Genomic DNA, 22162 nt, shown 5'->3' on the forward strand with positions numbered 1-22162 from the left:
TACAAGTAGGGATTTATGCCCTGTGATTTTTAACTTCCTTCTTCAAAGAAGAAAAACCCTCTATGTTATTATTACTCTCGTTCAGTGATTTGTCCGTTTCTGTAGACATGCTAATGCCTCTACTTTGTGTGGCATGATACTGATGCACAAACGCTCGAAATCGTATTTAAAATCATGACATTCTTTCGGGAACTGTTTATAATAATACATAAGGCATAAAGAGGAAAGTTGGGGAAGTCGTTAATCTCCTCCAAACTTAAGGGTTTTAGAATCAGATAAATATCAAATGCCTCTGAAAAGGGGTTCTCTTTCTGCACAAGGCCAAATGATAAACCTCCTTCGTAACTGGAAAGTTCTAGCTTCTGTGGTCTAGTAGGTTAAAAAGGTCAATGAATTTCAACCCAGGTGTCTGACCATCAAATTTTGAGATTTCTGTACCAAAAAAGAAGGTGAAATGAAAAAAAAAAAAAGGCCGTTATCTCAATGGATTAAGAAGCACTGAAAGATGACCTCTTGTTCTGCTACGTCACTAGTAGCGCCGACAAGCGGTGTTTCATCAATGTTTCCCTGCTTCAGAACTGCTTCAGAGAAAGGCAGGTGTGCTATTTTCTAACTCCTTTACTCATTTTGATTATTCTCAAACTCTTTTCTGGCTAGTCAGGGTGAAGTACAAATGACAATAAAGGAGGAAGAAAACAGTCATTATTTGCCTTATTTTCTTGTGCATATTCTCACTCTAAATAAATAATAAAAGCATATTACCTTCACTTATTAATGAATGTAGTTAAATAATTTGAATTATTTAAACTCTAGTTTGGCTATTATATTATTTAAAGGAAATGACAAATGTACTTTCCTCAATCAGAATTTTTCTACTGAATAGTGTCAAATATTATGAGAGATTTCAAACTGACAAAACAGATAAGCAGACACAATAATTTATTAGAGTGCTGCTGAGAATAAATACAAATTAGTCTTGGTTTTAGATTACTTATTACTTCATGATTGCAATAATCTAAAGATAATAATCTTCATATGAAAGATGTCATAAGCCTTTGGTATTCTAATGTAATTTTAATATGCATTTTGATAAGAAAATGTAGACACAGAATCTATTAAAACTATCTCCATAAAAATATTTTAATTCCTGGCATTCATTAAATAGAGCTAACTGCTGAAGATAATTAACACTGCAGTCAATATGCCCAATTAAATTCTGATTTTGATCACTGCTATGTGAATTTTATTTCCTCATCCATGAAATAAGAAAATAACACCAACCCTACCTCACAGATTTCCTTGAGCATTAAAATGAGACAAAATTTATATCACCTGGCACTAAGTGATCATTATGTGATGGCTCTCTGTGACCCTGATCTTTTTGTCTTTGTTTCTTGTTAAGCAGTATATTTGATGATCGTACAATTATGTTTATTTTGTCCCATATTAAAATTTCAATAACTAACAGGATAAGTAACATATAGTAAGTAATATCTTGAAAGATACATATACTATGTGAAATCAAAGACAGTAATACAATAGTAGATAATGTCTTGCCTGTTTGTAATAAATTCTAACACAATTTATCAACTAATTAGGATTGAAAGTTTTCTTGAGAAAGCAAACTTGCTTTTCAAAATAGATACTAGGACTGGGGATGTAGCTTTGTGATGTGGTGTTTGGTTACCTTGGTTAGAGCCACAGGTCTACATGTATATAATATTACAATATTATAAAGCTGAGAAAAAGCTAAAGACTATACAAATGTATATTTGTTATATGTATATATATTACAAATGCTGAGAACTGTTACATAATTTATTGTTTATGAATATAAACTAAAGCAACTGAAAGTAAACTTAAGCACCTTTTCAAAAGTTTTTCCTAAAATATAGCATTTTAACATTTTTATGGTACAGTGAATAGCTCAATATTAATAAAACCAAGAACATTTTATTTTTATGTAATACTATAGCTACAGTGAATCTATATTAATTAAAACATCTACAGTAAAATGTTATAAATCAAGCATCATGTCTACTTCAACAGAAATAAAAAACAGTCACAATTTTAAATCTCGTGAATCTATTCACCAAGCTTAAAGAATGGATGCTAGATTTCAATCACATCCTGAACCTGTATTCCTTTTGTGCTCTGGATTTTGTTATTAGTATGTTTTATTAACATGTCCTAAAGCAGATAAAATTATTTCAGTACCTTCTGCTTTTTTCTTTCAGCTAATAATATTTATATACATGTTTTATATACAAAAAATGTAAAATTCCTACATTTGATAAATGTATTTATACTGTTCATCTAAGAAAATATGTATAAATCTTAGTGAACCTATGGGTAATTTAAGGTGTGATTTTTGGGTGCACTGAGTAACTTTCAGCTTCTTGTGATTTATACTACATGTCCCATTGACTATCAAATTAACTAATAGTTACAATCTTTGAAATTCCACTTTATTTACATGGTCATCATTCCTGTTCAGACTATTTTGTCAATTCTGAACAAACATTTCTGAACTCAACACTGAAGGCAATCATCAGGCCATTAGATTTTTCTAAGGTTTTTAATCTTGGCTTCTTGTAACTTGGGAACTGAGGTCATGGGTACTAAAAGTGATAAGGTTGATAATAAAAAGAACTTGAATTAGTGAACTAGACTGTACTAAATGATTCTTAAAAACTATCATATTTATGGTCCATTTCCTAAGTTATTTTCTCATGTTTCACACATTTGCTTATTATATATTACTTTTACCTATTTAGGGTCCTATGTTTTAATTTTGTCTGAGTTCATCTTAGGAAGGGGTTTTCGGGACAGTTTCTCTGAATAGCTCTGGAGCCTGTACTGGGACTCGCTCTGTAGACCAGGCTGGCCTGGAATTCACATAGATCCACCTGCCTCTACCTCCTGAGTACTAAGATTAAAGGTGCACAGCACCACTGCCAAGCTCTTGTCTGAGTCTCATGTGGCCAAATTAAAATATGAACTCTTTATCTATCACATTGTCACATTGTTAATGAATTCAAAATGATAACAATCCAAGATTTCCTAAATCACAGACTCAAAACTTGAAAGGATAATCTCTGTGACCAAAGCAACTAACTTAAGTCAAGGTGACAAAAAATTATTAAATTGTTTTAAAATTAGAAAATTTCAAAGAATGTTTTTATACTTGTTTTCATGGTATCTCTGAAGAAGTATTTCAGATAAAAATATGTTCTTAAACTTTCTCTCTTTTTACTATTAACCTACTTATTCATGGGACTGTATGTAAGATTTCCCCAATTTTTATTAGGACACTAAGAACTAATTTTGATAAATAACTAAGCAAATCTAGTTAACTACTTAATGACAATTAATTAATTCTAAGAGGAACTATGTTTCTGAAATCTCAATATTTATAACAAATATAACAAATTATGGACTGGCATTTATTTTTTGATACATTTTCAACTGTATCAAGAGTTACTTTTCAGGAAAGTATACCAATAATGAAGATACAAGGTTCTTGTCTTATCCTTAAATCCCCATCATTTGTAATTATGAAGCAGGTGCCAGAAATAGTGGTAGGCAGATATCCAAGAATTGTCTTCACAGATATTCAAATTTATGAATGTAAAATAGTTTAGGTCTTATTTGGTTATGTTTTATTACTTTGTAAATTAAGCTAAACTTTTTCTTTAGGAACAACAATTGTCTCAGCATTTTGTACTAATGGTTTTTACACACACTTGCAAATTAACTGTATTGAAAAGTTGTCCACCTAAATACATGTTTTCCTCATTAAGTCTATAATCTGAGGTTAATGAATTTTTCCATTGTAGGGTTTATCTTTTCCATCCATAAAATGCAATCCCCACGTGCAACAAACCTGACAGATGCAAGTGATTAAAAATAATAATTTTATTAGATAAACACTGATGGAGTTGAGAGATATGGATGAGATTCAGGCTAGGTTAGTATATGTGCTTCATAAAATTGATGATACCTTATACCAGATCAGTGTGGCTGTATATATGAATCATCTGGGGAGATTTTAAAACGCATCTTTGAGCTACAGCCTAAATTGAATCAGTTCGGTTTCCCATAATAAGGAAACATGGGGAATCTACAATTTAAATAAGTTCACAGGAGACTTCAGAACCACTGTCAGCAGTGGGAACTATTGTCCAGATCAATGTTTCTCAAACCTTAATGTGTGTAGGGACTGTCTGAGGGTCTTCTTAAAATTCAGATTCTCAGTCATTTAGCCTAGATGTATTCAGATTTCTCAACAGCTTGCAGATGAGGCTCAAATTGCTGGTCATGGACCATGCTTTTCAGTTCGAGTTGTTCTAGATGAAATTATTGATAAAGACATTAATATATAACATAATGACTCAGTCAGAGTCAGAAAGCATCATCACTGCAATGGAACTGAAACTGATTATTGAACACCTTTGTTTTCATGGGCCTGGGGTTACATGACTTAACTATAGCATGTAAAGTACACAGATAATCTAATTGAAACACCGCCTAATTCTGTTCAATGCAGTTTATCTCAATCATACTTAAATATTTGAAATGTTCAATCAAAGCACATTCACTATCATTAGTTCCAGTGGTCTTGGACAATGTGACATCCATATCAATGTAACCTTTATGTTATCATTAATTCATTTTGGTTTTTCTTCCCTCAGTAAGTTTATATACAGTTCTTACTATATATAAATAAACCACTTATCCTCAGTGCTTCCAGTAATTGGCTTCAAGATACATAAGATCTCTTGTGACATAATGACCTAGTTAGACTTCAGTGGTTTTTACCCTATGGAAATCTAGAAACATGTTGAAAGATTTTTAAAGTCTTTCATTGAAAAGTTGAGAAGTACATATGTAGTTATTTATATCACATTTTAAAAAGCATATTTATCAAGATATATAATTCATATGTTATTCAATATGTACATTTAAAAGGTATAGGGGATTCAAGTTGTTTTCTTTTTTTTTTTTTTTTTTTTTTTTTTTTTTGGTTTTTCGAGACAGGGCTTCTCTGTGGCTTTGGAGGCTGTCCTGGAACTAGCTCTTGTAGACCAGGCTGTCCTGGAACTCACAGAGATCTCCTGCTTCTGCCTCCCGAGTGCTGAGATTAAAGGCATGCACCACCAATGCCCAGCATCAAGTTGTTTTCTATAAGTTAAACGTAGTCAATCTTAGGGCATCTTGGTAACCAATGCAAACCATTTTTACCAGTTGTTTTTAATTCCCTGTTTCTATCTATTCTTCTCCCCCTCCCTAGGCAGTTTGTTTAAGACTATGCCTAGGGACTTTGATGTCGTAAATCCATTGCAGGATGACATCTGAGATAATTAACAAATGTGTAGATATCTGTGACTTTCTAGAGAAATCATTATTACCACAGCATTCTCATTTCCCTACAATCGGTTCAGCCAATGTTACCCTCTCCTCTGTCCTCTATTTCCAAAGGTAATCCCAGGCTTCCACAGAATAGGTGTTAAATCTCTTTTGTTGTTGTTATTTTGTCTTGTTTTTGCCAATTGATCAGATCCAACAAGAGCATGTTTATCAGTCAAGATCAATGAAAGTCCATGGAGATTTCTTACAAGAAACATTTGAGAAAAAAATACTTTTCCCTCTTGAGTTACTCTGTAAAATGGCCTGGATCACAACTTTCTGGTACCCACAATTGCGGGAGAGGAAAAACCTTTCTGACCATTAAGTACACTAAACATGAAGACAATGCTATTTAACAAAACTGATTTACTTATCTCAAAAATATGACCTACACCAATCTAGAAGCTACTTCAGCTTCACAATTTGCAGATTCCATCTCTTGATACAAAGAAGACTTCTTTGTTCAAATCAGTTTGAACTGGAATTAGATTAGTCTCCCACAAAATAATTAACACACTCCTTATTTCTGACACTCACAGTTCATTACATCTGCAAGTACCTGCAAAAGTAACTCTGGTACTCATCATTCTTTCTGTTGCCTCAAACTTCTTACCCTCTTTCCCTCTTCCATTTACAGCTGCCATTGGTTTTCTCAACTTTGTCCTCCTGTGATTAGAGATCTCATCAGTGTTGAGAAAAAAGGAGGCAAACACTGAATTAAGTTCTAGACTCAGGAACATGTAGCACTTACATGGCTGAGCTTTGATTTAGATGTATCTATTTCATAATGTTCTTAGGACACATACCTAGTATAATATTTTGATATTATGATTTTTTCATGTGCAGTCATCTTTCTATGCTATCTCCTTTTCTGGTTCACCAGATTTTTGACACTTAATGTTCAATCCAGTATAAACTCAAAATCTTCCAATAAAGATGGATACAATAAAGGTTCTGGCATATGAACTCATCAGACTGTCTTACTAGCAATCTTGTGATACAGCCTTCTAGATAGTCTAGCAATAATGCTTTGACTATTTATGGTGCTGACGTTTTTCTGGATCCTCCTCAAAGACTCTGACTGAAAAGTGAAAAACAAACAAAGGGAATGAATTAAGTTTTACCTTATTGGTTAGCTCTGTTCAATCTGAGGGGCCATAAGACAATTCACATCTCTAAAGAAAATGTAATTTATTCCTCTAAACATTAAGATCTCTTTATCCTCTCTCACTGTTGAAGCAATGTGACCAGCCACCTCACACTACTGCCATTATGCCTTTCCTACTGATGGACTGTGCCACTTTCTGTTTTAATCAAAATAAATCCTTCTTACCTTGAACTGATTCTTATCAGGCATTTAGTTACAGTAGTGAGAAAAGTAAACAATAGAAGAAGCAAGAAATTATCCATAATTTTGAGGGCTGCTGGTGCTTTCTTTAAATGCAAGAGATAAGTGTATAATCTATAAGGTCACTGTGCTCCTAAAAGGGAAGACCGACTTTTCCTCTCCAAAACTCTGAATGTGCTTATATCTGAAAGATTACAATTATCCTTTCTCAACTTTAAAGATAGATGTCAGGAAAAGGCATTATAAAACATAACTTCTTGTTAAAAGACTATCATTATCTTCTAAAATTACATATTTGAAGGGACATAAACGGTATAATGATTACTCTTATGGACAGACTTATTATAGACAAAGGTTTAGTAAGAATGAACTGAAAACCGGAGATAAATGTTTCCATTATATTGTACTTAGAAGTATTAGTACAAAATTTAAAAATAAACATGATAAGGAATTATATTTTGTGACTGTTTACCTAATCTAGTCAGTAACACTTTAAATATTGGTATTGAGATATAAGAAAATTATTTGTTATCTGTAAGTCAGTAAGTTGCTTTGAAAAATATGGGGTATTACTAAGAGGCCTATGTCTTCTAATGATTGGTTCCTCTTTTTCCTCCTCCTCATCCTCTCACCCAACTCAGTATCTGCATCACTGGGCATGGTTTTAACTAGGACTTAGAGAATTTCTAAATAATTGAAGTCTTAAGGTTTAGTTGTTCAAAAATAGTCCAATAAGATAAATCCTTCACCTCACTAATGTCAACCATGTAACACTGTAAATGTATTATCTCAGTTATAGTCTATTTCGCCCATTTATTCATCAGTCTCTTCAACATGGTCTTTTGTGGACATTATAACAACAAAGTGCTTGCTAATAGATATACTGTGTTTTATTGGTCTAGTTATTTTTAAGGCATACTTGTCTGTTTGTAACAACAAATGAAAATTTCACTGTAATCATTGAAAAATCTAAGAAATTTATAACACCAAGTCTTGAAGATATTGGAAGCAAGCACACAAATTGTCTATTCCACCTAGCACATTTCTTGGAATATTAAAACATCTGAAAAAGCCCAAAATTTAAACTTAAATTTGATGACTAGCTTAAACACAGAAAGGATGTCAGTGCTCTGTGATAATGACTATGTACAGCCAATACGAGGCCTCTGTGATTTTTCTCCCTTTCAGAACTCTAGGATCATGCAGGAAGCTAAATACCATATGCCTCTGTGGTCATTTTCTCTTTTTGTTTTCCTTTCAAAATTTTAGAACATTAAGAAAAACCAGCATTGCTTCCCATATTTAGAAGACACTTTCCAAATTTTTCATAAGTTAAGAAACTGTGTATTATAACTTAAAGATTATTGTAATTGTTGTCATTTAAAATGAAATTGCAGTTAGAAGGAGGTGTTGGCACATGCCTACTACAATCTAAGCATCATGGAGGTAGCGATCAGGCCATCCTCAACTATGAAGGGAGTTGAATGATATAGCCTGAGCTAAATGGGAACTTGTCTCAAATATTTCCAAAAATTAAAATGTAAATGAAATAAAATAAAATACTGTGCTACCTTTAAATTTTAGTTGATGGGCCCAGAAAGTTAAATATTATAATTTTAAAATTACTTAATATTTGGAAATTTTTTTTTAATTTTTATGCTTTCATTCTACACACAAAAAAGTTTTATTCAATGGCAGTACAGTTTTATTCTTGGAAGTTTTAAAAAGTACATCATAATATTTCTTTTTCTTTTTTTCTTTTTTTTGGTTTTTCGAGACAGGGTTTCTCTGTAGCTTCAAAGCCTATCCTGGAAGTCACTCTGTAGACCAGGCTGGCCTCAGACTCACAGAGATCTACCTGCCTCTGCCTCCCAAATGCTGAGATTAAAGGCGTGCGCCACTGCCACTGCCACCACCCAGCTTACATCACAAATTTTATAAGAAATTATATATAATAAGAATTTTAGATTTCTTTCTTATGTTATCATATCATCTTATATTAACTTCTATATATGAAAACATACTCTAAATCTTCACAATTTTCTTTTAAAATGAAATTATATCAAATACCATTTGTGAGATTAATGGGGTTTTAATTAGATCATAAGTAGCTTAAGAGATTTATTGGCAGTTAGTGATTATTAACTGCTTTTACACAAGGATCTGCTTCAGTTCCCAACACTTATGCCTGGTGTTCCATAGCCACTTGTTATTCTATCTCCAGGAGTTCAAAAACCTTCTTTTGGCCTCTGCGAACATATGCACACACATACACAAGCACATACATATGCACTCACATGTACACAAGCACATACAAATGCACAAATGCACATCCCCAATTTTAAAAAATGAAATTTAGAATTTAAAAGAAATATATTTTTAAAATTAGCTCATGTGTCTGCCGATATATGCAATATATAGTTTAATATGAAATATGTCTTATTAATAAATTTAATCCTTTTTCTTTTAAAATATGAATGTTAAGAATCCTTATGCACATCTAAATGTATATTGAAATAAAACCAAAAGTATGTATTTTTAAAAATATTTATGACTATGCCTCCAGAACCACTTATTTTCTATATACTTGGGAAGCAGGGCAACAGTATCATCTCTCCATTTAACTATCAGATATGTATAATGTTTTCTCTCTAATACTTTCACACAGTTGAACCTTTTATAATATTCTCAGAAATGGAAATAATTAGATTGTGAGATTTTAACACTATTGTGTGTTCTCTTCTGTTATTTAATATTGCTTCCTTTAATAATATTTAACCTTACTTTTAGATTATTATTATTACTTGATGGTCATTTATTACAAATATCACCCATGTTAGCTAATGTACAAAAACTATTTTTTGTTGAAAGGTATTAATTGCTCAAGTCTATTTTATGTTTTGCAAAAACACACATATATAATTTAACTTTGTTTTTAATTCTAAATTTTTTTAATTTAAAATTTGAGAGAGGCCGGGCGTTGGTGGCGCATGCCTTTAATCCCAGCACTTGGGAGGCAGAGGCAGGTGGATCTCTGTAAGTTCGAGACCAGCCTGGACTACCAAGCGAGTTCCAGGATAGCCTCCAAAACCACAGAGAAACCCTGTCTCGAAAAAAAAAAACAAAAAATAAAATAAAATAAAATAAAAACTAAAATTTGAGAGAAATGACAAGGCAATAGATTTTGTAATTCATATAGAAGAATTGTCACTAATACACAAATATTAAAGTCATATGCATCAACTATGATAATTTTCTTTGGCATTAAGTTACAAAAATGAAACAAAGCAAACCAATATTCTATTGTTTCCTATTTTATTTATTCTAGTTTCATGAGGTGTAGGCAAACATTTTCAGTTATTTTCTGAGGATCAATGTATGATGTTGAAAGTTAGCAACTGGGCATAGTGATGCACATCTTACTCTCAACAATAAGGCGACAGAGGCAGGGAGGTCTCTGTGAGTTTCAAGACAGTCAGGGCAAGAGAGTAAGACTCTTCTCAATACATACATACATACATACATACATACATACAAACGTCACAGGAGTTCCTGATATATATATATATATATATATATATATATATATATATATATGGGATATCAAACCTTGATATTTTACTTTGGGGAATAATTAAATAGTAATACAAGTAGTTAAAATATTTTGTTAATTAACAGATTTGAACATAGTTTATTTGTCTAGCAGACAACATATAATTTTGTTTGTTCAAGGAGAATAAACTCATAAATAATAAGATTGGGATATATAATTATATATTCATATGTACACATAATGTTGTTCCCAAAATAATGCATAATTTTTTGTCATTATTCCAAAGACAACAAGAACAATGTTGTACTATATGAATTAAGAGGAGGTTTTCCTCATAATTAAACCAAACAATTCTTAATAAAGTTTGATAAGGTAGGTTTTATTTCATTTAGAACAATGTAGAACTAATCCATAGGAACTAAAGAAATGTGGCATTCATAGATTCACCTCACACATGTATTTTGTTTGTTTTTCTCCCCTTTCCCTTTCAATACATGCTTTAAAGTTTGCTTGTCCTTAAAAACTTCCCATTTACCTGATACATGATTACTGTCAATAAATGTCCCTGCTTTGGCTATTTTAAAGTTGATGTATTACAAGATCTTCTAAGAATGAATATTGAAAGTAACTGAAAAATAAAATTTTGAAATTCTAATTTTGAATTCATTTTTAAGCATCAGTGTTTTCAGCTAAGTAAGAGAAAAAAACTTCTAAAGGAGACGTGATTGCTCCTGTCACATGACTCTACTAGATCACTGACACCAGAACACCAAATTTTCTATGAACCAAACTTCTCATGTACCCAATAGACACATTACACAGAGCCAGAGGCTCTCAATTTTAATGTTTATTGGTTGACATTCGTGAAAATTGGAAATATATTTATCTTGCAAAATTGACCTACTGATATTCAAAATATTGGTATGTTTTGAGGGAGAAAAGTCTTAATAAAGAATTTGCATGGCACTTATTTCCTTTATAGTTCTCTACAAATGCATGCTCCTTAGAAAGCAAGGTGTTGTGAACACATCCACAGCTCCCACTCTGTGTGAGAGGACTTCTCAACAAGAAAATACTAGACAAACAAGGGGCAGAAAATGTACCTTTATATAATGTATTACTTTTATAGGCAATTCTTTTAGAGAGCTACATAATACAAATAAATTTCTCATGAATTAGTAACTTGGATGTTCATTATGGAGTGTTTTATAAGAGACCAAATTTTTTAAAAATTGGAAACTTGAAAAAGAATATGCATCAATTACAAAAAGACACTAGGTACTACATGAAATGCCCTAAGGTATATTTATATATAGCAACACAAGTCGCAAAATAGCATCCAAAAATTTCATCCATTTTAATAGCCTGTTTAATAATCAGTCTTTGCAACCTTGAGATTAGCTGACTGAACCATTATTCCCATCAAATTAAAATTGCAAGATTCACCCATAATAGCAAGGTGATAGAATTCTTTTTATTTTGGTAAGAACAGAAATATAAAGGTAAGTAGAAATACAATTTTAAGTGATTATAATATATTCCTTAGGAAGACACTGAGAATTCAAATAAAATACACCGTGGTCTGGGTTAAATAAAGTAATGGCTAAACAGTGAATATATATGTATTTGGAAAGTAGGTTAATGGAATAATTTAGATGGGTAGAAATCAATTGGTTCTCATCAGGAGATTATCATTCTAGGCTACTGAAAAAAGACTTCTGAATTTAAAGTCAAATATCTTTCTACTTTTGAATACAGAATGATTCAAAATGTTAGTAGATATGGTATATAAATTTCTTAGATTGTCCTGATTAATGCCTTTCCTTACATTTGGAGAAGTATCCTAAACAATTACTGGGTAGAATTTTGTTGTTGATTTGAGGAATCAAGGCAGTGATGGGAGAAAAATACTTAACAATTCTGTGGATCTATGCTATATGCTGCTAATTTCACAAAAGTTAATTTTTAAATTAATCACAATGTGAGAGTCAAATCAGAAAGAAAACACATTTGACTAAAAGGTAAATACTATTAAATATAGGTAGAATATTATTTTATGATAAGTTTGGTAATCCAATTTATAAGTAAGAATAACTTTTCCACTTGATTTTCTCTCTCCATGGACAATTAAAATAGACAAGTTCATCACTTATCATTTTCTTACAAGCAGCAGCTCATTAGCTTGAAGTTTGTCTATGTTCTGGTCAATACCTATTGAATATAAGTCTTGAAAAGACCCTGTCCATGTCCTCACAAAGTTTACATATTAATCTAGAATTTCAGAGCTTGAACTTGGTAGCTGAATTCTGACTTGAATTTTTTGGTTCTCTTCCTGCCTTTTTGAGGTAAGGATAATTGCCTTTCTCCTCATCGCACTTCAAAACAACATTTGTTTCGGGATGGTCTTGCCACACTGGAACCTCACTAGCTCAGTTCGTTTTGTTCTGGTGGAAATCAAATGTTGTAATTCCATAAACCAGTAAGGTATTGACCACCTACTCAGCCAGCTCACTCACACCTAAGTCTGGACTGGATGTGGCTATTACATTCAATCCCAAACATCCCATAGTGGCCTTTGAAGACTAACTTATACTGAGTAGATAACTCAGGGGTATTCTAATGGGTGTATGTATCTACAACTTAACAATCACAGTGGAATAAAGCAGTGGCTAGTTTTCACTCACACCAAGTGTACTCGGGTTGGTAGCATTGGTTTTCATCACTATTTCCAAGGATGTTTCCTATGCTTGGTTGGAAAAGTCTTTGCTCCTTGGAGGTACATGTTCCAAAGATGTATCACTTTTCCCTGATGCATGCTGCTCCCAACTAAGATCAGTCACCAAATCCCTAGCTTTGCCTACAAGAAAATGCTATACATCATTTCCACACACCCCAGGCAACTTCTTCCTTTGGGAATGTCCAATATATACATGTACTGGTATGACTTTGCCCACCATCTGCTCCACACTATGAAGGCTGTTATGTATCACTGTCATTGTCTGAGATACAAAATATACTGACAGTAAAATAAGAAAAGCCAAGAGCATACATTTTTAAAATCGGTCAATCTGGGCCGGGTGGTGGTGGCGCATGCCTTTAATCCCAGCACTCAGGAGGCAGAGGCAGGCGGAACTCTGTGAGTTCGAGGCCGGGCTGTACCGACAGCCTCCAAAACAATACAGAGAAACCCTGTCTCGTAAACCCCCCCCAAAAAAATCGGTCAATCTGACCATGATAAAGCTAAATATGGGCATCATCAATATCAGGACCATTTTTGCAGTTACAGAATTCTCTGTCATTGAAGAAATCCCAACCTATATTGGTCATTTACAGACACAGGTATACAAATACACTAACAAAGTCCTTGAATAAAAAAGCACCTGAAAAATATTTGGATGAGCTCACGGGGAGTTCAGCAGTCTTTTGTAATTATGAGCTTTACACACTCTTGTTGTTAAACAAGCCCATATATAAGACACATGTTAAGTAACAATGCAAGTGAAAAGCATCTAAGTCATGCTCAAAATCAATATTATGTATATTTACAACACAAAGAAAATGCTGGAAAATGAACAAGACCAACCTTTCCTTTTTAAGGGAGGTTCTTCTATTTCTCCTAAACCAAGAAAAAAATGGAAAATTAGTATACGTGATAGCATGGAATGTCTATTTACTTACATTTTGCTATTTATTCATTTTTGCAAGTGATTGCTTTCAATAGTCATGATTCTTGCGTATTTTGTTACCTAAATTCCAAGTACATGATACATACATACATATATATATATATACACACATATATATATATATATATATATATATGCCCACACACGTAAAATGGCTTCATTTTATGAGTTGGATAGAATTGTGGCATTGTTCCAAGTTACTGCGTTGTAGCTCATGCATCATATTAATTTGAATTTTCTCTGTTTATTGTTACTTCTCACAAGGCCAAACCAGAAATAAACTCAGACAAAGTCATAAAAGAAGCTCTAATAGTCAGAACTTTCCTGTTAGATAAGACTGAATGGATAATCTTGGATAAGTAAGAGTAACCATTTTTTAAATGTCATTTAATGGACTACATGACTATACTTTCTTCATTGTAAACTCTCTAAATGCCAACTTATACACAGCCTGTTCTTGCATTTACTTTTTCTCATTATATGTGAGCTACTTACTTGTATAATATTTAAAATGTATCCGTCCATTCTACATTTCCATTTGATTCAAACACTTTAAGTTTAATTGGGCTTCTATTAAGATTGGTTATGGCCATTTGACTGTTACTATGACTTACATGTACAAAATACGTGATGGTTGGTCTTAATATTTTTGATTCAATACTCCTAGACATGAACTTGAAAAATAGCCACTCTGTCTCAAATAAATATGTAAGTGCATAATCTATTGTGGTTTTATAGTCATTTATATTAAGAATCTCTCCTATTATGCACTCTAATAGCAGCATTTAATTTTGATATCTTTTCTACAATGGCAGACAAACTATTAAAGTCAAAAGGAGAGGGATTTACTCTATTTGGAAGCTTATTGGAGTGTTTTTGTACTCACATGTGTATCCATTTTAGCTCAGTCTACCCAAGTGCTCATTTGGGCTAAACCCGCAGCTAGAAAATGTCAAATGTTAGCGATTCCCAATCACAGCAGTTTGATGCAACTCTGAACCCTGGGTACCTTTATCAGTGTCTTCATCTGCATCTTCATCTTCTTCATCACCTTCAGATGAGATAATGTCAGACAGCAAAGAAAAGAAGCCATAGATCCAGTCAGTTGTTTCCTCCACAGCATCATTTACAAATTTTAGAGGATCTGAGCCAATCTTGGCAATGGAGCTTGCTAAAAGACATGAAAACAAAGGAGTACTTAGGTCATTGCCAGATAACTTAAGAAATTTGTTTTCCAGAAATGTATCTAGTCTACTTTTTTGTGCAGAAATGGAAAACACATTCTGCTGTACTATGTTAATAAAATAGTATATAAACACATTATATACATACATATATGTATATGTATACACACACACATACATACATATATATATATATATGAGAAGTAATTTAAAACATCTGGTACTAAGCATTACAGAATTACCAAAAACAAAATTACCTTAGTAAACACTATAAAATAAATGAATGAGTCCGGCAGCAAAAATTTGGGAAAAAATAATACATATTTTCTTTTTTAAGATTTATTTATTATGTATACATTGCTCTGCCTGCATATATGCCTGCACACCAGACGTACACATCACTACCGATGGTTTTGAGCCACCAGTGATTGCTGGGATTGAATTCAGGACCTCTGGAAGATCAGACATTGCTCCTAATTGCAAAGCCATCTTTTCAGACCCAAACTATATATATTTTCATTAAAAAAAATTAAAGTCGGCCAAGTGGTGGTGGCACACGCCTTTAATCCCAGCACTCTGGAGGCAGAGGCAAGTGGAGCTCTGATTTCGAGACCAGCCTGGTCTACAAGAGCTAGTTCCAGGACAGCCTCCAAAGCTACAGAGAAACCCTGTCTCAACCCCCCCCCCCAAATTAAAGTAACTGAGCTATATTTGTTCAAGAAGTTTGAAATAGTCTTTAACCCACAGAATCCTTCAAAGTACCATGGAGAAGATGGTCATGTAAATCTTCAAAGAAGGGCTACAAATTTGACTAGGGTGAACTAACATTGATTGTACCTCTCTATCTCTCTCTCTCCCTCCCTCTCTCTTCTCTTTCTCTCTCTCTCTCTCTCTCTCTCTCTCTCTCTCTCTCTCTCTCTCCATATATATACATATATGTATATATATATATATTGTGTGTATGTGTGTGTATACATATAATTTTCAAAATGCTATTATTTGTAAAGCAATGAGAAAAATCTTGGAGTTATCAGGTGGTTATTTTGTCAAATCGAACAAAGTTCACTATGTTTAGGCATTTTGAAATTCTAATATCTTAAAATGTTTAAATGTAAACTCTTTAAACTTAAACTCCTGGTAACTTCAATAATAGAATTAGGCAAAAGAAGGCCTACAGATCATATGATTATTGTGTCTTGGACAATTTTTTAAACATCAAAAAATGAGAGCTTAAAATAAACAACATTTTGAGATTTATAAAATGTTGTTCTTATTATATGAAAATTTCTCTGAAGACAGAAAGCAGTTTCTAGTATCTGCTGGAGGGAATGGGTAGAAATACAGCATAAATTGCACCTGGGCTTTCATTAATATGTAATTAAGTCTTAGAGACATTTTTTTCTGAATTGTAAAAACTAGTTTTGCTTTCCAAACTATCTTGTCCCTTTTTTATATTTAAGAGATCAGAATTAAATCAATGTGTTGTATAATCTAACGGTTAAGTGTTCCAAAATCATGCTTTCACCCTGATTAAGATAGGAAGTTATGCCCAGCCCACTGACTAGCTAAACATGGGCCTGTTTCCTGCCACCTTCCAGTGGCCGGCTGAAAGCTTCCTGAGGTCTACGGACCATGCACTAGGGAATCCATCACAGTAATCCAGCCCACCCAGAGACTGCTAAGGTCCCAGTACTAGTCACACCTCTACCCATGGGAATAGGAGAGACTTTGGAGTATTGGACCTGCTTGCACCCACTAGAAGAGAACCTTGAATGAATACACACCAGGAGAGGAAGAGACTTCTCCTGCACTCACTGGAAGAAGACAATATAAAAACATACTCAACAAAAGAAAAACCACCGGAGTCTAGGGACTGTACACCAGCAAGACCTGAATATCCCAGCACAGATAGAGCATAAGAGAATGACCTTCAAAGCAACTTCATGAAAATGTTAGAGGCCCTCAAAGGAGATATGAGAAAAATCCCTTAAAGAAATGGAAGAAAAAACAAACCAAAAATATAAGAAATCAACAAACCTCTTAAAGAAAATCTGAATTCAAACCCTATTATAGAGTCATAGTACTGAAAACAGCTTGGTATTGGCACAAAAATAGACAGGTAGACCAATGGAATTAAATTGAAAACCCTGATATTAACCCATACACCTACAAACACATGATTTTTGACAAAGAAGCTAAAGTTATACAATGGAAAAAAGAAAGCATCTTCAACAAATGGTGCTGGCACAACTGGAGGCTGACATGTAGAAGACTGCAGATAGATATGGATCTATCACCATGCATAAAACTTAAATCCAAATGAATCAAAGACCTCAACATAAATCCAGCCACATTGAACCTCCTAGAAGAGAAAGTGGGACGTATTCTTGAATGAATGGTACAGGAGAACGCTTTCTGAACATAACACCAGGAGCACAGACACTGAGATCGACAATTAGTAAATGGAATCTCCTGAAACTGAGAAGATTCTGTAAGGCAAAGGACACAGTCAGCAAAATAAAACGGCAGGCCACAGAATGGCAAAAGATATTCACTAACCCCACATCTAACAGAAGGCTGATTTCCAAAATATACAAAGAACTCAAGAAGCTAGCCTCCAAAACACCAAATAGTCCAATTTAAATAGTAGGGTGCAGAACTAAGTAGAGAATTTTCAATAGAGGAATCTAAAATGGCTGAAAGACACATAAGAAAGTGCTCAACATCCTTAGCCATCAGGGAAATGCAAATCAAAACAACTCTGAGATACTATGTTGCTCCTGGCAGAATGGCTAAAATCAAAAACACCAATCACAATCTATGTTGGAGAGGATATGGAGAAAGGGGAAAGGTCCTCCTATGCTGGTGGAAATGCAAACTCATATAGCCACTTTGAAAATCAGTATGGCAGTTCCTCAGGAAAAAGGGAATGAGTCTACCTCAAGATCCAGCATTTCCCCTCTTAGGAATATACCCAAAAGATGCACATTCCTACTATAAGGTCATCTGGCTATTTGTAATAGCCAGAACCTGTACTCACTCATGTATGGATTTTAGACATGAAACAGGGGAGTGCCAGCCTACAATCTCACCGCCAGAGAGTCTGGGAAACATGGAGGACATGCATGGTACCCCAGAGAAGGGAAATGGGACAGAATCTCCAGAGAGAAATGGAAGCATGGGTGGAGGTGAGAGGGTGCTGGGAGGAACAGAGGGGTCAAACAGGAAGGAAGAGGAGGACATGGGGGAGCAGGAAGTTTGAGTCATGGGAAGAATAGAGGAGACCAGGGTGTGAGATACCACAACAGAAGGAGCCACTATAGGTTTGAGGAGAGGTATGGCACTAGTGAGATTTCCAGAGATCTACAAGGATGACACTAACTGGCAATCAAAGCAATAGTGGAGAGACTACCTTAAATGCCCCTCCCTGATAATAAGATTGATGACTAACTTGTATGCCATCTTAGAGCCTCCATCCAGTGTCTGATGGAAGCAGATGCAGACACCCACAGCTAAACACTGAACTGGACTCCTGGAAACCAGTTGCAGAAAGGGAGGAGCCATGAGCAAAGGGGTCAAGCCCAAGGTGGTGAAACCCACAGAAACAGCTTACCTGAATAAGGATAAGCTCATGGACCCCAGACTGATATCTGAGAGGCCAGCATGGGACTGATCCAGACCCCTTGAAGGTGTCAGTGAGGAGGTCTTGGCATTCTTTGAGGCCTCTGGCAATAAATCAGCATTTATCCCTGGCATTCAAATGGACTTTGGGAGCCCATACCACATGGAGGGATGCTCTCTCAGCCTGGACACATGGTGGAGGGCCTAGTCCCTGACCAGGGACAATATGACAAACTTTGGAGATCCCCATGAAGGGCCTCACCCTTGCTGGAAAGCAGAGTTCAGACTGGGTGGGGGATTGGATGAGTTGTGGGGGTGGGGTAGGAAAGGAGTGAGAGGGAACTGGGATTGACATGTGAAGCAAGCTTGTTTCTAATTTAAATTTTAAAAAAGGAAAAAAAGAAAATGAAGAGGGAGAGGGAGAGGGGCATTACAATTCCTTCCCTGTTAAGTTTGGGGGAAAAGGATAAACTATAAATGCAAACACACTGATAACCACTATGATAGGCAAGCATGGGGGATATTGTTGTGTCTTTCTCTTCTTAATTAAACCACAGTTCATGTGTCTACAAAAAAAAGAAAGGAAAAAAGAAAGCAAGAAAACAAGCAAGCAAGAAAGAAAGAAGATGGGAAGTCACTGGAAGGCTTGAGTAGGGTTTCTGTGAGGGCTAAAATGATCTCAGGCAACAGGGAAGAGCCAAATAAAATAGTTTAGAAGGTGAGTGATCATGGTGCATCCCAGACTGGGAGGCATGCATGTACCATGCCACCAGGTTCCTGATGTTCTTCAAATGTAAAGCACATGTGTGAATGCTTTTTCTTCTGCCCCTGTTTGTCTGGAAGCAAGAACTCTAGGCTATAAAAAGACAAATCAATTGAAATAATGGAGACAGAATGAAAAGGTGCATTCTAAATATTACAACAAGTATGCATCTTGCTTATGTAATTTTACAGTTTTTGTGAGTGACACTGGAGGTGTAGCACTGGCATCTACTTGGGATGGGGAGGCTTGGAGAGAAATACTGTTGGCTTCTCATTGTCTGGTCTGGATTGAAGGAAGAATGAAGTAGAGTAGTGCCTGAGATCTTTTGACACACCTGCAGTTGTGGTATAGCTACCTCAATCTGATCTATAGAAGACATTTCCAGTTGAATTAGAAACTTGGAAGCGCCCAGAAGATGGAAGGTATCAAAGTCATGACCTTCAGTGAGATCAGTGAGAGGAGAGACTCAAGAAGATTGCAGCATCTAGAAGGCTAGTGGCTACTTATGAAATGGTGAATGGTGGGGAGCAGCTGGATCTAATACAGGGCAAGAGGAAGGACCAGGAGAATATGAAGTGCTAAAAATCAAGTAAAGAAATCACTTGGCAAAAATAGAGTTTTCAAGTGGCAAATGATACTGTTATGGAAAAAATGAAGACAGGATAGACAGACCAGGAACAAATGCTAAGGATGTACTCAGAGGCTCTCCACACACAATATCAGCAGAGTGTTTTCAGGTCCTGAGAGGAACTTGAAGCCAGTGAATATTCTCTTCAGCCAGTGATGAAGAATAAGAGATATTTGAAAGAGAATTCAAATCTTAGTTTGTTTTGTTTTCAGTATTAATGAAGTAGGAAGGACACACTTTACAGATCCCACAGAGAGAAGGGAAAATGATAGGCAGAACTCCTGAGGCAACTTTTAAGTTCATGCTTTCTTTAGGGTAATGGTTCTCAGCCTGTGGGTCATGATCTTTTACAGGGTTTGCATATCGGATATCCTGCATATCAGATATTTACATTATGATTCATCACTAGCAAAATTACAGTTATAAAGTAACAACAAAATAATTTTATGCTTGGGGGTCACCACATGAGGAACTGTATTAAAGGGTTGCAGCATTAGAAATGTCTAGATCTACTACTCTGGGGGAGTGATAGACACAAAGGCTGTACAATAACCCTAGATTTGAAAAAAACAAGAGTCAGGAAGATTATCTGAATTATTCATTGCTGATGTACCTCCATTCTTTCCACTTTATTTTGTAACATTCATGTGTAGCTCTACTATGTTAACTAAAAATATTGGTCTAAATGTTGAAGTTAAAAGGAAAGAAAATTGAATTTTATAATTGTAATTGAATATTTTATAATTGCAATTAGGAGATTTAAAAGATCATATGTGGGAATCTATGTACTGGTTTTATTAAACATATTTTAGCACTGATATCATTCCTCTGGCTGAAGAATACTGCAATGAGATTTTTACTTTGGAATTGATTAGAAACTATTTCCTTACCATGCCTCCTTAGGTATAAGTGGTGGTTCACACCGATAATCCTAGCACATGGGAGGAAAAGGCAGGCAGATCTATGTAAGTTCGACGCCAGCTTGGTCTACAAAGTTAGTGCCAGGACAGGCTGCAAAGCTATACAAAGAACCCCTATCTCAAAAAAAAAGAAAGAAAGAAAGAAAGGAAAAGAAAAGAAATTAGCAATTAACAATGAAGTCTAAGAAAATAGGGATTATCCTTAGGATTAAACACACTAAAGGCACTTAGCACCTATAAGGGTAATACAGTCAGGTCAAACTGTTTTCATGAAGGTAATATTGCTGGCTTGAGACTTAACTTTTTATTTTCAACTAAGCATATAGATTATTTAAAAATCTAACACATACATTTAAGACAGTCCATAAAATTGATAGTTTACCAATATCATATCCAAATCATATTATAATAATGATTTTATGCAAAGCTATTAAAACTATTATTGGTAACCTTTAAAAAGAGAAAATCCTGATTTAGGTGACAGGAGTACCAGCTGACCATCTCCTGGCATCAAAGTCCCCAGTACCATACAATTGAGTTATACCGCAAAGAGTTCTCATGGAAATCCCCCAAACAATGCAGGCTGTTGCCAAAACAATAGGTAACTCTCCAAAAACTGACAGCAAATCCTAGTTGCTTAAGACAACACCCACACAACTCAGTGAACATGGAGAATTTGGGTTGCTGTCTGTACACAACCTTCACCCCTATGTTCTAGTGTCTTTTGTATGGGCAAGTACTCTGCATGTTACCAAAGGAGGAACATAAACACCAGACTAGCCACAAAATCTTTGATCTACAGTGTTGCCTACCTGCAAAATACACCAGAGCTATGATGGAATAGTGCTTGTTGGAGTAACCAATGAATGTCTGATACAATTTAAGGCCCATTGCAGGAGAAGAAACCCATACCTAACACTGTTTCAGTAACTGTGATCCACAGACAAGATAGCCCAGAGTACTAGGGTAATACTAAATACTACTTGTCTTTTAAAAGAAAAGAAAGAAAGGTGGGAATAAAAGTAGTGATAAAATGACTCCTAATGATAA

At 34.6% G+C, this 22162-nt stretch overlaps 1 protein-coding gene across 1 annotated transcript in view; it reads right to left on the reverse strand.

Moving 5' to 3' along the window:
* Nucleotides 1-22162, reverse strand: part of Trdn (triadin) — a 372838-nt gene that overhangs the window by 274966 nt on the left and 75710 nt on the right. The window contains exons 3-4 of the mRNA XM_040758270.1: nucleotides 15006-15167; nucleotides 13894-13926 (exon numbers count right to left, since the gene is read on the reverse strand). Coding sequence (XP_040614204.1) covers nucleotides 13894-13926; nucleotides 15006-15167 — 195 coding nt within the window. The remainder of the gene's footprint in view (nucleotides 1-13893; nucleotides 13927-15005; nucleotides 15168-22162) is intronic.

Source organism: Mesocricetus auratus, unplaced genomic scaffold, assembly GCF_017639785.1.
Source record: "Mesocricetus auratus isolate SY011 unplaced genomic scaffold, BCM_Maur_2.0 Super-Scaffold_100018, whole genome shotgun sequence".
Taxonomy (NCBI): domain Eukaryota; kingdom Metazoa; phylum Chordata; class Mammalia; order Rodentia; family Cricetidae; genus Mesocricetus; species Mesocricetus auratus.